Raw genomic sequence first — 15067 nt, 5'->3', positions numbered from 1 at the left:
GAACATTCTTTGCTTCCAGCAGGTTTGGCAGATACTACGGCTGCAGTGAGAATAATGAGGCTGGTGATGAATTTCATGACGAGTTGAATGTTGGGTATGTTATATATCAAAGATGGATGATGAAAAGAAGCAGCATTAGAGAGAAAGCCAAGATTAAATAGTTATATGTACTCGAGAGAAATGGGGACTGAATTATAAGATTCACCCGATATCAGTTTCTTGCATGATGAGGAATGCATTTGGAGATCGAGACCCTGAAATACGATGCCACTATCCCCAGATCGTCGGTTTAGCACAAAACTAGACACTTGCCGTGCTTCCTATGTGGGGATGATCAGCCACGACATGCTTGTCTTGAAGATAAGTGCCTGGACTTTACCACATCGAGGCTTGAACTATTGCCTTGATTCTATTCTCATTGGTCTCGTTAATAAATTGCTTTTTGGTAGACGAGGGCCTTTGTTCTGAACTTGGGTGGAACTGTATGACGTTCTAGAATGCCGTTCTGTCTCGAAATAATCTGCATCAACAACGATCCCGTACCTGAGCATTTATCAAGAACCCAATTCGGACGAAAAAGTAGTTACCATTTCGATAAAGAAGGGCCTCGACGTCCAGGGAATGCCGACAATGTATGGTATTCTATGCAACAAGATACCTAATCCTCAAACACTCAAAGAGATGACCATGAATGAAAACAATTGATGGAGATATCAAATATAAACATGAATTCAACTACTTATTCATGCAACGAATGGAGGTTCTAAAGTAACTAACAATATCAAGCAAACCCGCCTACTGGCCTAAGCATGGCAACGACGTTAACCGCATATCTCAACCTCCATAGAGCAATCATCGAAGTGAAAACCCCAGCGACAGCACTCGCCAAAGATCCCTTGCCTACCATCTTTGCAAAAGCCATCCACCACATAATCCTATAGGCAAGGACAAACGTCTTCGAGTCATCGATCCTTGGAAACTTTCCATCAGGGACACTCTTGTCCAAGAACTTGCAAAGCGGTCCCCAGCCTTCCTCAACACGATACTCCAGCGTCTTATCTACAGGAGCCATCCTTCTGACCAACTCATAGTGATCATGGAAAGCCTGCCGCGCTGGTGACTTTGTTGAAAAGTCTGTCATCGTGCGGAAACTAGCCGGCATAGCTTTCTTCGAGAACTCCCAAAATGGTCCTGCATTCAAGGAATCCCAACCCGCCAGTGTATCCCAAAGAGGCCAGCGTAGAACACGACCGCCTGTCGAGTCCATACTCCGCAGCCAGTTGTCCACGTCGTATTGTGTGACGATGACCTTTGCTTCTGGGTACGCAGATACCAGTTCCTCCACGAAGCATATAGCCGGTATCTCGAGCACGGCGTCATAAGGACCAAGGATCTTATCAAACTCTTGTCGACCCCAAGGTTTGCCTCTGCCGTGAAATTTTGCATCAAGTGCTTCGCGCCAAAGACGAAAGTTTGTCCTTGGACTACCCATGGCGATAGACATGTGGTATGGGGTATAGCCTAGTTGCTCGAGGGCAGCGAAAAGGGTTGATGTTCCTGTTCTAGATTGCCCGAGGCATAGGACGCGCATGGGTTTCGTACGGGTAACTGGATAGGAATCGATAAGCCGGCCAGTGATGGGATGGGGTTTAATATTGTCAAGTTCGTTCATCTTGGGAGAACCGAAAGAGCCTGATAGCATAAATTCTCTACCAAAGTTAGAGTTGGACATAATAAGAGAGGCCTGTAGTGACTATTTGATCAAGGAGTATGTACTTGGAATAACTGAAAGGAATCTCTGATATCGAACCCAGCTTTGAAGTATCGAAAGTTGGCAAGTTGCTTTATTATGACTGTGTACGTGTCTCGAGATAAGTGCTGACACCTAAAAGCTATTATGATGAAATAGCCCCCAAGCTGACGTCTGAATCTGGTATTGCCCATTAGGTTTTATAGAGATGGTGTGAGACGGCGACCTTTCCATGGCTCGTAAGCAAGGGTAAAGGTGCAAGATTCATTTAACCATTGCCAAGAGTAAGTAATCCAACGAATGGAAATGGCCAAAGTATGACATTCAAAAAGTCTTTATCAAGGATGGTGAATAATCAATCTCGGGCTGCTCACCTAATCTGTTGATATTTGACACGTACCAAGTGGAGTATGTGAAGTAGGAAAGTATTCCGCGGACAAGCGGGAATGATATATATTTCTGTTGCTATATATACACATGAAATATGTACAATGAACTGCATAGTTCGTCCTCGTCATTGACGGAAATATTCCGTGTCTACCGGATCAGACATTGCGAGGTAGTATTCATTGTCCAGCTGCCATGGCAAGATTGTGGCATCTCTTTAGGGGAAGTTGGAAGCAGCCTTAAATTCCGTCTGAGGCTTGACACCAACACCCTTGACGATGATGGTGCTTCCAGTAGAGCTGGTGACTCTGACATCAACTGTCTCAGTTCTAAAGCCGCTGGGGTTTTCAAAGAAGTTGTACTCCTTTCGAGTGGTTCCAATCCATGATTTGCCATTGTCGGTGCTGACTTCGAGACTCTTGACAGGAAGGTTGCTGTTACGGACTTGCATAGAGAACCAATAGGCGCTCGTTCCTTACGATAGGGTTAGTCATGAATTAAACATTTATCTAAAGGAGATTCGTGATGAGTTGCATTAGGAGAAATCAATGACTTACCTTCTTTGTTACGCAAAACAAGAGGAGAGGTGATATCGCAAGAGATGGATCTCCAGCTGGTCTGAACAAGACCATTCGTACCACCCACAGCTGTGAAAGCGTTCTCGAATAGATCCAAGTGTCCCTTGTTGCACTCATTGCATCGATCGACGATCTGATAAGAAGTTAGCATCATAAGAAAACTCCAGATGGGAATTCATACCATAGCCTTAATTTTCTTTCCTGTTGGACCGGTAACTTCAATACAGCTACCGCAGACGCCCGCATTGTTCCAGTTGGGGCCAGAGAAGGCAGTTCCGTAGATGCCAGAAGGAATCGTATAGGCCACAAGGCCACAAGCGCCCCCTCCAACATTGCCGCCGTAGTGTGTCGAAGTCCCAGAGTTGACCTCATCACTGAGATATCGTCCTGCTACAAGAGCTGGAACAGCAAGAAGGATAGAGAGGAACTTCATGTTGAAGAGATGTGTGGAATCGGGTAAGAGGAAGTTTTCTGATGAGTGGCTTGGTGAAACATTGTCAACTGGCGAAACCATCAGCTCTTATATGTCGCAAACGTTTCAAAAAGCAAGTACCGACCTTTTCTCATCCCATAATCCAGTCCATGATTTGTTTTCGTCATGGTCCTTGATTTCCCTCCCCGGGACGCCCACGGGAACTTGCAGGGATACCTAGTCGATGTAAGGCCTGGACCTGACCGACGCAAGGAAGCCCATGAAACCGCCATCGGTGGCAAGCTGCATTATTGTTTCACCTATAATCGATCGATGTGCGTGAGAAGCAACCCATCATTCGACCAGTGTTTTGGCCATACCGTCCTAAACCTTGTTAGCCGATCTGTTTCAACGGATCTCAACAGCCGATGTACGATATGTTGTGTTTAAGGTTTCGTATTGATGTGATAGCTGTAGTGACTGGTGGAAATATGCTAGTGTACATATGATCCTTCATGACCCAAAATTTAATAGTGTTACGATAGTAGCAAAATAGGCAAGTCGGCAAATACTGGTCGACGGAGATACCGAGAACTGGCCTATTTGAGCTTTAAAGTTCCTGAGTCGAAGTCAGCGTACCAGCCGTCTTGCACGTTTCAAGGTGACATACCAGGGTTGCAACACTAATCTAAGCAATTTCCATCGCCAGCCAAGAGAATTTCAACCACATCCATGTATATCGTCATTCCCTAGCCCAGCCATAGCCCATAGTTACCTGATTTCTAGGTTATCGCGCCGACAAGGGGCACCAACTTGTTTTTCAGCGTGACTCTGCTGCGACTTGGCTCCGCTGTCATGCACTGTTGTCCCCTTTTCGGTGGATCCTTGCTTGTCGTTTTGTTCGTTGTTGTCATCCTTGTAGCAATCTTGAATCTCAGCGAGAAGTCTCGATTTCAAAGTCGAGTACGGCTTGAAGGCGAGCTTCTTCATCCGGATAGAAAGCTCTGAGGACATGGCACCCGTTGGCTTGTGGAGCGTGTGTGGATACTCAAATTTGCTCAAGAAAGCAAGGGGGATTTGTCCATTGTAGAAGTACATGAACTCCGAGTTCTCTTCGTCGACATACACAGCACAAGTCTATAGCAAAGTAGAGTTAGTTCTTGACCTTAACCGCACCCGACAACGAAGAGCATGTACCTTGAAAACGTGATTTTGACGAAACCTAGTTTGAGGAGAGCTTTTGTCTTCGGCCTGTGATTGTGCAATACCTATGAGTACAGCGAGGATGTATGGATCACGCCACTGATCTTCTGGTTCGAGTAGCTTCAAGCGCATCTTGCGCAACATCTCTGCCGGAGGATTAGACCGTCTTGGCCTAGGAGGTTGAAAAACGCCTTCTCGTTGGATCCGGATCATTCCTTTTTGAAGGAAAGCAAAGACTGGTGCTAGGCTGCCAGATGAACGCATTGAAAAGACTGCGCCATGCAGACGATACTCATGCTTCTTGCCGAAGCAGAAGTAACCAAAGGGTCTATGGAACGACTGTAAGAACGCCGGCGGTAATCAAATAGTTCTAAGATCATACCTCTGGAACCGTAGAGGCCCACCATCTTCAGAAATCAGTTTCTTGATGGCTGCAGTTTTCATTTCCGAAGTTGCTAAGCGCTCAGCTGTCCTTGCATCACGATCGACGGTCTTCTTACTCCCTGATGCTTCAGATGCACTTGTCTCCGAAGTTTCTGATATTTTATCTGTAGACTCATCTATGAAGGAGCACTTGAGCAGCTCCAAGTGCATCTGTATCCATTCCAGAGGCTGGACGAGAAGTCGCTCCCTTGGATGCTGGCGGATGATGTCATGGATAGATTTTGGCTCTTTCATTGCAACAGAAATGCTTAGGATAAATAAAAAACCGACTTGAGAGTTATGCTCGTTGTTCGATATCATGCGACCAATTTGTGGTTACCCAAACTGTTGGGATGGTAGTCGAGAAAGCGTGATACGGATATTCTTTTGGGGAATTCCAGGTTCCGCTGTCTCATATTTTCTCACGTGAGCCCCAACGCAGCAATGAAGAATATCCAAACGACAGTATTCAGGCAACAAAGCAAACACACATAAGACAGGAACAAGAGATTACTTTGGTAATCTCAAAAGGCATCACTGTAAACGGGCAGCTACAGAAACTAGATTGGAAGCTAAAATTCATGCAGTATAAAATTCTTCGCCAGTTGGTATCCTGTTTTAAATCCCGTGTCATATAGTTGACAAAGAGCACTTGTAAAACTCTTTCAAATCATCAGCTCTCCACTTGGTTTTCCATCCACTCTCCCTCTCGATTCGATCCAGCATGTCCAATATCGCCTTGTGCTCGCTTGGATGGCTCATACACCGTCCAGCAACCCATAGTGGCTGAACACTGTTCGTCCATGCCCCATGATGTTCATTCGACATACTTATACCGCAGACCTGCCTTGCATGCCACAGGATACTTCTAGGTTTCGAAGAATGGCCTAGCCGTATCATAGCTGGCTGGTTCTGAAGCATGAGAATCGATGCAGTGTGGTGCATTTGGTTTCCGGACATAGCCGCAGGATTTGAGTACAGTATGGTCGGAAAGGGCGAGGTTTCGTTCGATGGGATCGTCATGATAGGATATAGAGGTGCTGGTCGTTCTTGATACCACTCGCAGATGTACTTCCATAATTTGAGCCACTTGGTACGGAATTTGACTTCGTTTCGAGTCGGTTCTGATGGAGAAGGTGCTAACAGATCAAGCACTTGGGCTGTCAGATATACTGCATAGTTGGCCCATTCCTCGAAGTTCGAAGCATTCTTAAATAGCTCGACATCATTCTCTATTGAGGAGGTTTTTGACGCCCAGTGATTGATGGGTATGAGGGTTTTGACTGATGAGATCAGGCCGCCGCAGATATCCATACGCGCAAAGCACCAGAACAATGCTTGCTCTGTGCCTCCGACGAAACCGCTGATGCCCACGGCTTCCATGAGACTTGCGCAGCCATCTAGATGTCGTTGCCACGCTTTAGGGGAACAACTTAGCATCTCCAGCACACAAAGTATAACGCATGTAGCAATGACGGCTGTTCCACGTGTTGGTAGGTGTGGGAGCAGCAGATGTATTGTTTCTTGATATAGGGCAAGGCTACGACTGGTCGCAAGGGTATGCTTGAGCTCGAGTTGTCGTGCAGAGAGAGCCAGCATTGAGTATCGTAGATGGTCATTATCCTTGGTCATGGTAGGGATAATCTGCTGGAAGTGCCGGTCCCTGTCGAATTTGTCTAGCCATGGGGCGATTTCGTCAAAGTAGTTCTTCCAGAGGGCGCACTCTTCCTGTTGCGACAAGAGCGGCGTCTGGGAAGACTGAAAGTCATTTATGGGAAGCGTAAGCTCTGTGTCGTCTAACGCAGCACCTTCGGGTTCAGCTTCCACTTCAACATTTGGTGTGGCCGATCTTGTGGGCGCAATTGACCGCGTCTCCTGAATAAGATGGTTCCGCAATGTCGAGTGCAATTCATGATATGCAGAGCCTGGCAGAAAGATGCCATCTTCTGATACCCCCTCTGGCGTAAATGGTTGCAATTGATCGATGTACGGATATTCTGTAATTATGTCAATCGGAACTGTGTCCATAGACACGTGAATAGCAGGGTCAATCTCGACGGAGGGGTGAGATTGGCTGTTCTGGCTAAAATAAAGCAGGTCGGCAACAGCGTTATCTGTTCGTCGCTGCGATGTAGGTGACGAGATATCAATCACAGGAGGTCTTTGGATAGACACATAGCCGTCTACCGTGCTGGAGCTGGTATCTGATGGTCTCTCGGTGACGGCAAGACTCGACCGACCTATGATGTCGAGGGAATCAATACAAACCGTTGGTTCTCTCAGAACATCAGCTTACCATGTGTGCGACTCTTTGGGTAATTGCTAGTAAAATTGCTACGATCTTCCTCCCCTTCATCGGTCTCAGCTCCATTGTAATCACGGATAACTTCATCTGTGACATCTAAGATCTCGAACTCCTGGGGCGGTTTTCTCCGGGCCATCTTGCGCATCGAAGGATGACGTGCATTCAAGCACCGGGCATGTTCAGCCCGGAAGGCAATCTTGAGACCCCATTCGCAGGGTTCGTTGCGACGGCGACATGTACCGCAGGAGGGTCGAGCTTCGTCGCATTTGCGCTTCTTGCGTCTGCAATTGAGACATCCTGATCGCGTGCGCTTGTGCTTGGCAGGCTCGGCTGGAGAGGGACGTTCCATAAGTTAATTGTAGCCGGCGTTGGCAATAAGAACGGGTGAGTTATTGGGATGATGATGTGAAGTATTGGCGGTAAGGAGTGGGGATGGGGAAGAAGGTATGGATCAGGAAAAATATGTCCTAATTCTAGAGGATAACGGCAGTTGCAACCAGACTTGATGCCTGCCTGATGACATAAGGGTACAGGAATAAACAACTGAATCTCTAGTCGAAACAGAATAACCTGGCATGGTAATTTCGTCTCTGTGATTCTGCAACTGATAATTACTACCTAATGCCATCTCCAAGCATATCTCGAATAGGGTTAGTCCACCTCAGCTTAGACTTGCCCAAAGTATAACAACACTTATAGGGATCATCCAAAATTGTTTCATTGCAGATACTTTGCTGCGGAGTTGCTGGATACATGTTAGTGTCGTCTCTCGATCCCGGTGGGATTGCCGTCAGAATGTGGGGATAGGAACAATGCATTTCAGTTTGGTAATTGCAAGCGGACTTAACAAAAGACTAGAACCAGAATGTACCTGACTTAGCCGATGAAGTGGTTGCTTGAGTTGAAGTGTCTTGTCACCTCTCTTTGTCTATTTCGATTTAATTCTTGACTTGATCACTATGGAAGCTGTTTGTATGAACTGTTTGTATGTCTAGGTAAACAAGAATATTTTCATCATGAACAAAACAATTCTCAAAACTCAGTTGCCGTGTATTGCCGTTGTTACAGATAAAACCCCTCAGGATGCTCCCTTTATAGGTAACAATACGGCTAGAATCCACCTTTTGGAGAGAAAAACAAGGCAATTAGACGCTCCCCATCCCTGAATTCGGCTGCCTAAATTCGCCGAACCGTGGACCTTACCCCTCAAGATTCTACGCTATTGGAAAAGTTGGTCTGTTACAACAGACAAAATTAACAAGCCAGTTTATACTATTAATATAGAGCCTTTAGGTTATTTATTTTATACTCCAAGTCTTAGTAGTCTTCCCTACGGCGCTTGCAAATGCCTTCTATGTTAATCCGCCAAATAGAACCCCAGACAATGCTGAATGTTACAGTGACCTGACTCCCCACGGGGAAAACCGCACCAAGACCTTGGAACTAACCTTGCTTTACGCGATTCAATCCAACGGATTCTATTTCTTTATTGCGATGGTACAGTACAAAATGTTGATCGCGGTATATATATCAACATGAATTCGCCCCATCTTTTTTGTTCGAATGGTGTTGTTCTGTATCGGATAGCATCAGCAAAAGCCACAGCTGCTGGATAGCTTCAATTACATACACTCTTCACTTCTACCTTCTTTTGTCCCCGGTCGCCCACTATGACCATCCTCGTCGGAAAGCCCCTGGACTGGGCCATCACAGCGACTGCTGGCTCAGGCTTCCTCCTCTTTGGTTACGACCAAGGTGTCATGTCAGGTCTCTTGACAGGCACAGCCTTCACTAACACCTTTCCTGAGATTAACACGACCGAAGGTGGGAACGGAAGTTCATCTCTGCAGGGCACCGTAGTGGCCATCTACGAGATTGGCTGTTTCTTCGGTGCCATTTTCTGTCTTGCGTTCGGTGAATACTTTGGAAGACGCAGGTGTATACTGATGGGTTGTGTCGTTCTCAGCGTTGGAGCTGCTCTCCAAGCCTCTGCTTTTGGTATTCCTCAAATGATTGTTGGGCGCATTGTAGCGGGCTTGGGAAATGGCATGAATACCAGTACCATTCGTGAGTTAGTTCAATTCCGTCAACAAAGCCCTTATCTAATGTCCCACAGCTGTATGGCATTCTGAACTGATGAAGGCCAATAACCGTGGAAAGGGTCTTGCCATTGAACTCGCGATTAACATCTTTGGAGTCATGTTGAGCTACTGGGTCGACTATGGCATGTCCTTTGTCAATAATGATGCCCAATTCCGATTCCCTCTAGCCTTCCAGATCTTCTTCGCCATCCTGACCTTTATCGGTATTCTTCTCTTGCCCGAGTCTCCTCGTTGGCTCATCAACCACGACCGCCACGAGGAAGCCCGCGAGGTTCTTTGGTCTGTACGAAAGAACGCCAAGTCCATCTCAAAGGACGATGAATCCGTCAGTCGCGCTATCGCGGAAATCCAACATGCCATCAACGAAGAGCGAGATGCGGCCCAAACCAGTAGCTTCAAGGCTATGTGGAAGAACGGAGAGCAGAAATTCCTGTACAGAACGATGCTCGGTATCGGTGGACAGTTTATGCAGCAGGTGAGTCACTAGACAAGCCTTTTAGGACGACATGACTAACTATTCTTTACAGCTCTCTGGTATCAACTTGATCACATATGTAAGTATCTTCTTCCAGTGACGGTCAACATGAAGCCAACTGACAACTCCAGTACGCCCCTGTCATCTTCCAGGAGTCCGTCGGCATCTCGCACAACCTTAGTCTGCTGTTAGCTGGCTTCAACGGCGTTGCTTACTTCTTCTCTTCACTCATCCCAATTTGGATCATTGACCGCCTGGGTCGCCGAAAGCTGATGATGTTCGCCGCAGCGGGCCAGGCAGTCTGCATGGCTGTTCTAGCAGGAACTGTGTCGACTGGACAGCCAGGTCCTGGAATCGTCGCCATTGTCATGCTATTCCTATTTAGTGAGTTTGCTCCAAGCAAGAGACAGCTACAGAACTAACGAATTTGTAGACTTCTTCTTTGCTGTGGGATTACTTGCCATTCCCTGGTTGTGTAAGTTACAACAACTCATGCATATGAAGCCGCGAAAGAGACTAACACCATCTCAGTGCCTGCCGAATACGCCCCCTTGGCTATCCGCACTCGTGCCGCCGCCCTCGCCACCGCTTCCAACTGGATCTTCACCTTCCTCGTTGTCGAAATCACTCCCGTATCTATCTCAAGCATCGGCTGGAAGACATACATCTACTTCTGTATTTTCAACGCCTGCTTCGTTCCTCTTATCTACTTCTTCTACCCAGAGACTCGACTCTTGTCCCTCGAGCAGATCGACAAGCTGTTTACTGGCTCAAAGGTTCTTCTTCACTGGGATCACAGCATGGGTGTTCCTGGAGAGGCTTCTGAGAAGAGTGATGGTGAGACGGGTAAGGCGTCACATGATGAGAAGGCCGAGGCGGAAGTCCATATGCGTGAGTAGAGCATACTCAATGGGTATTTTTATAGGTTCCATGATAAGTTTCACCTGTCTCTTCTAGCTTGTAGAGTTCAAGCACGTTTCAATATATGTTCGTTCGACAGTATAAGGTATTATTTCGCTCTACTTAAATGGCATCGTGGCAAAGGAAATTGACAGTCCGATTATTCCGAAGCTCACTTCCATTTGAACCAGTTTGGTTTCTTCTTGTCAGCTTCCTGATTCTTCTTCCATTCCGTTTCCTCCTGAGCCATCCAAGCCTGCATCCTCATGCACTTCTCCTCCATTTGAGCATCTGTCAAGAAGCCCCGGCCACCATCCTCTTCAGTATCTTTGTCCTTGGATCCCACGTAGGACCCCTTGGTCACACCCAGTGTGTCGCATAACCCTTCTGACTTCTCCATTAACCATACACCATGTCTGAGACCGTCACGCCAATGAGGTGGAAGGGTCTTGTAGCCGAGCAGCGCCCCAAGAAGAGCGCCAGAAAAACAAGCATTTGTGTCTGCGTCTCCACCCTCCATGGTAAGGTCGGTGATTAGCTTTTCGAAGATAGCAAGCTGAGAACATAGTTGGCCCGATGACTTGAGCTGACGCAGTGCAAGGCGAAGGAGCAAAATTCCAGAGCCAAAGGTCTTGTAGACGTAGCCAATCTTGTAGCTCTCATCCAACTTGAGTTCTGCGAGTTTTTGAGCTGTAGCATGTTGTCTGAACTCAGCAAGATCTAGTAGCGGCTCGTCTTGTCTGTCGGGCTCTTGGAGCTCCTTTTCGCGAAGCTGGGTGTACCAGGTAAGACCAGTTTCGATCAAGTCATCAACATGTTGCTCTTGATATATCTCACCAAGTACAAGACCCCTGACAAGGGCAGTTCCAATCGCACAGGAAACCACACATCTTGGGTCCGCATGAGTAACCACAGAGAAATCGGCTGCGATCTGGAAGGTTTCCTCGATTGACTTCCCGAGACACATGAGTCCCAACGGATGCGTTCTCATCAAACTCCCGTTGGGCGCAGCGTTGTATTTGCCCGTGACCCAAAACTTTCGAGCTGTTCCTTCAGGGTCGTCCAGATAGGATTTGCTCCTGACTATACCACCAACGGTCCGTCCCAAACCAAGAGGCAGGGTATCAAGAGCTCTCAATCCCATGCGTACCCATACTGAGAGCCTTGAGGCAAAGTCTTGAGGGTCTAGTTTCTTTCCATTGCCATGGAGATATGAGAGCAATATCAAGATAGCATGGTCCGTACTGTGAAAGTGTGAGAAAAGTAGTTGAAAATAGAAAATTGAGGTTTCTTAACTCACTCATCTGTCCATTCTCCTTGTTGGTGAAAATTTCTGTGATGATCGCGACGAAAGGGAGTGGCTTTCTCAACAGGGAGTAGAGTAAAGGTGCGGTCGGGGTAAGCTTTTGAAGAGATCTCAGCAGAGAGAAATTCGGTGTACAATCCGATTGCGTCCCCTAAGGCCGAGCCAAATATGGTACCAATGATACGGTCTTGAAGGTGTAAGGGCTCCAAGGCCTTGTGTACATTTTCTGACAACGATATGGAAGGCATCTCTTGAGTTGTGCTGAATTTGATTCACTGGAGATATATCGAAGAATCAAGGGAGGAAATGCATGTTTTATTATATAGGTACGTTCACGTCCAGCTGAGGCAGCCAAATTAATGAAACAACCTCACAAGGCACCCACTGATTCGAGGTTTAGTGCCTTGATCTGGGCTAGGCGGTGGCAGTGAAGACGCCACAGTACGCCAGGCCTCTTAGTCTTAACAGTGGACGGGCAGCATATTTGATAGAACTTACCTAGATCACAATTCTAACTGTTAATGTTTATGGCAGCTTTCAAGTCTCGAAATCGGTCCATGTAATGAAGAAGCAAATCATCATTCCGATTATATACCTGCGTATAGATAACCTCCGCGACGATTACCGTGGCGCTTAGGAGGAGGACAGTGGCAACCCTGTCATGTCTTCAAGGCTCGCTTAACCTTCGCCGAAGACGCTGTTGCCTGCCTATCTTCGAGTCCTTCCATGTTGATGCGATATAACGACCGTCACTACGTTCCTGCTTTTGTATACGTTTCCGGAGCAGACCACCCGAATAGGACCTTCTTCTAGAATGGCGATTCCTTAAGATTGTTAGACACCCAGAAGGTCGATGCATGGGTCTTGCTTCTCAATGCTACTTTTGGGGACGACATGACCCTCGTCCTTCTTTCTTCGTCTCTCGTGTATGTCGTCGCAATTGAAATCCCGATGGAAGTTTCCGTTAGATTCAAGCCGATGCAGGAGCTCTGGCGAAGACAGGTACTACTAGAAATGTTGCAGCGTAGTACTCATTCCTTCCTCAATCAAATAGGTCTCGCCCAACATGAGGCTACGGATTTCGAGCTACAGAGAGCCTCTTACCTTCTGAGATGTGTTGTTACTCTTCTTTCTGAATCTTCTTATTTCACGCGTGTATCTAAAAGTTAGTGATCCTGTATCCGAGTTCAGTATGTAGTAGAACATGCTTCTATGGTTGTATGTTGATCTTTGTTGAGCTTCTGACATTAAAGTGTCGAGGTAGGTGTCACATCTTCGAGGGCCCTTTCCTTGTCTGTGTAAGTATTTCGCCTACCTAAATCACTATTCAAGTCTTTCTTTTGTCTGGCGTCACTGCTGTCCTTGACTCGATGCTCTTTCCAGGTTCCATTTCCATGGGCTTCAGTGGTCAGGAGCAAAGCACCCTTGCGGGATGTCTATAAAAACGCTCTGCCTTTCTCCCCCTCTTTTTCTTCTTTTCTTCTTCTCCTTTCCCCTTGAAATGAAGGGGGGTAGTTCTCGACTTCGACTGATCTGAAGCCCGACGTTCAAGGTGTCGGCAGGTGAAGCGTCTTCTAGGTTCCCCTCCCAGAGACGTAGTGGGTATAAGGTAGCCCCAGTCCAATTTTTAATTACTTTCATTGTGTCCCTGGTATTGCAATACCTCCAGGTGATGCACAATTTTCTTTTCATTGCATTCAACGGCTTGCCGGTGGTGCGAAGAAGAAAACTAGCCCTCCCTTCTGTGAACGTTGCGTTGACGCTGGGTCATATTTTCGGTGTGATGACTGGAAGTTGTGTGATGGACCCGACATGATGTCGAGGATGAAAACAATGAATGAAGGAGTTTAGTAGGCAACTTGTCTTATTTATGGTCCAAGAAAAGGGTTTGTTGTGTGCTGGAGTCTGTTTGCCACTTTATTGAACATTGACTCAATAGAAACTCCAATTCCCATTATCAAAGTCTATTCCTTTCAACTATGCAGATGCGCAGTGACCTCCATCCACGCGCAGATCCGTCCCTGTCACAAAAGAGGCACCCTCAGACAGCAAAAACACCGCTGGCGCTTTGAAGTCCTCGGGGGCACCCAGACGTCCCAGAAGAGCACCAGCCATCCACGTCTTCTCGACCTCGGGGTTCTCTTGGAGCAACTGGTCCGTCATGGCAGTTCGAATGTAGCCAGGAGACAACGTGTTGACTCGAATACCGTATTGACCCCATTCCTGAGCGACCGATCGACACATTTGCTGGACTGCAGCTTTGCTAGAGTTGTATGCTGTGCAAGAAAGACCCTGATTCTTGTTAGCACTGTTGGAGCTGTAAGGTGCTTGATTGACTTACTCGATTGGCAATGTTGCCTGACATGCTTCCGATAATGACAATGCTTCCAGGACTGTTCTTTTCTCGTAGTACTCTTGCAGAATACTTGCAAGTATTGAATACACCAGTGACATTGACTCGTAGAATTCGGTCAAAGTCGGCAGCAGGATAGTCAAGGGCTGCGATTTGTTGCTGGATACCAGCACAAGCAATGGTCCCCCAGAACGGCGCTCCAAACTTGTCGGCTTCAGCTACAATGTCCTTCATCGCTGTCTCGACAGACTGCTCTTCTGTAACATCACATTTCCGGTACGACACGGAAACTTTGTTGGCTGTGGCGAGTTTGTTGAGCTGTGCCCACTCTGCTTGCGATGGTTCTTCGAGAATATCTAGACAAGCTACGCTTCCACCGGCTTCGACCACAGCAATGGCTAGAGTGATACCCAGACCACGCGCTCCACCTGTGATAGCGACAGTCTTATTCTCGAGGGAGAAGAGCTTGTAGGTTGATGCTTTTGAGGCGGGTGTTTCTTGGGACTCGGGCACATTGGCCGGGAGCTCAATGTCTGAGACGATAGCGGGAGCCATTGTAATTTTGAGGGTGTTGAGGTACGAATAATTGAGGGACAAGAGTTGAAGCTGGTGAGAAACGAAATGTTGGAAAGACTCGTCAGGTTATACGATCGTTTAGAGTATCCATTTCTGGAGATACTAGGTTGGTCTGACATTTGTGAGTTGGCAGACCTCCATGGCAACGTTCGGAGGGAAATTGTATGCGAAAGATGATTTGTCGGAATTGAATTCGAAGGCCAAGATTGGAGTACATGGAAGGGGTTATTGTAGCCGGAGGTTGTCACATTGCCATGTCATGGAGATTGTTTGCGGAGCTATCTAGAAGGGAACAAA

The 15067-nt window shown here is 47.0% G+C and overlaps 7 protein-coding genes across 7 annotated transcripts; 1 reads left to right on the top strand and 6 right to left on the bottom strand.

Moving 5' to 3' along the window:
* Positions 1-781: 781 nt before the first annotated feature.
* On the bottom strand, positions 782-1732 carry FSST1_007583 (P-loop containing nucleoside triphosphate hydrolase protein; the record flags this gene model as incomplete). The annotated part of the gene is made up of 1 exon (XM_083224382.1): positions 782-1732. The coding sequence occupies one exon, from the start codon at positions 1730-1732 to the stop codon at positions 782-784; it is 951 nt and encodes a 316-aa protein (XP_083083544.1).
* A 622-nt stretch (positions 1733-2354) lies between these two features.
* Positions 2355-3148, bottom strand: FSST1_007582 (RlpA-like double-psi beta-barrel-protein domain-containing protein-containing protein; the record flags this gene model as incomplete). The annotated part of the gene is made up of 3 exons (XM_083224380.1): positions 2355-2611; positions 2695-2848; positions 2897-3148. The coding sequence occupies 3 exons, from the start codon at positions 3146-3148 to the stop codon at positions 2355-2357; spliced, it is 663 nt and encodes a 220-aa protein (XP_083083543.1).
* Positions 3149-3898: 750 nt separating this feature from the next.
* FSST1_007581 (uncharacterized protein) lies at positions 3899-5008 on the bottom strand (the record flags this gene model as incomplete). The annotated part of the gene is made up of 3 exons (XM_083224379.1): positions 3899-4264; positions 4325-4658; positions 4713-5008. The coding sequence occupies 3 exons, from the start codon at positions 5006-5008 to the stop codon at positions 3899-3901; spliced, it is 996 nt and encodes a 331-aa protein (XP_083083542.1).
* A 375-nt stretch (positions 5009-5383) lies between these two features.
* Positions 5384-7407, bottom strand: FSST1_007580 (Dak1 domain-containing protein; the record flags this gene model as incomplete). The annotated part of the gene is made up of 2 exons (XM_083224378.1): positions 5384-6993; positions 7050-7407. 2 exons carry the CDS (start codon positions 7405-7407, stop codon positions 5384-5386), a joined length of 1968 nt encoding a protein of 655 aa, XP_083083541.1.
* A 1321-nt stretch (positions 7408-8728) lies between these two features.
* Positions 8729-10534, top strand: FSST1_007579 (general substrate transporter; the record flags this gene model as incomplete). The annotated part of the gene is made up of 6 exons (XM_083224377.1): positions 8729-9125; positions 9175-9635; positions 9688-9714; positions 9767-10019; positions 10069-10110; positions 10167-10534. The coding sequence occupies 6 exons, from the start codon at positions 8729-8731 to the stop codon at positions 10532-10534; spliced, it is 1548 nt and encodes a 515-aa protein (XP_083083540.1).
* A 173-nt stretch (positions 10535-10707) lies between these two features.
* Positions 10708-12089, bottom strand: FSST1_007578 (ADP-ribosylglycohydrolase-domain-containing protein; the record flags this gene model as incomplete). The annotated part of the gene is made up of 2 exons (XM_083224376.1): positions 10708-11779; positions 11836-12089. 2 exons carry the CDS (start codon positions 12087-12089, stop codon positions 10708-10710), a joined length of 1326 nt encoding a protein of 441 aa, XP_083083539.1.
* Positions 12090-13818: 1729 nt separating this feature from the next.
* On the bottom strand, positions 13819-14749 carry FSST1_007577 (uncharacterized protein; the record flags this gene model as incomplete). Its single annotated transcript, XM_083224375.1, has 2 exons — positions 13819-14133; positions 14183-14749. The coding sequence occupies 2 exons, from the start codon at positions 14747-14749 to the stop codon at positions 13819-13821; spliced, it is 882 nt and encodes a 293-aa protein (XP_083083538.1).
* Between the last annotated feature and the right edge of the window lie 318 nt (positions 14750-15067).

This window comes from Fusarium sambucinum, chromosome II (assembly GCF_050947815.1).
Source record: "Fusarium sambucinum isolate potato_lamoka chromosome II, whole genome shotgun sequence".
Lineage (NCBI taxonomy): Eukaryota > Fungi > Ascomycota > Sordariomycetes > Hypocreales > Nectriaceae > Fusarium > Fusarium sambucinum.
This window is presented reverse-complemented; position numbering and strand designations above follow the sequence as displayed.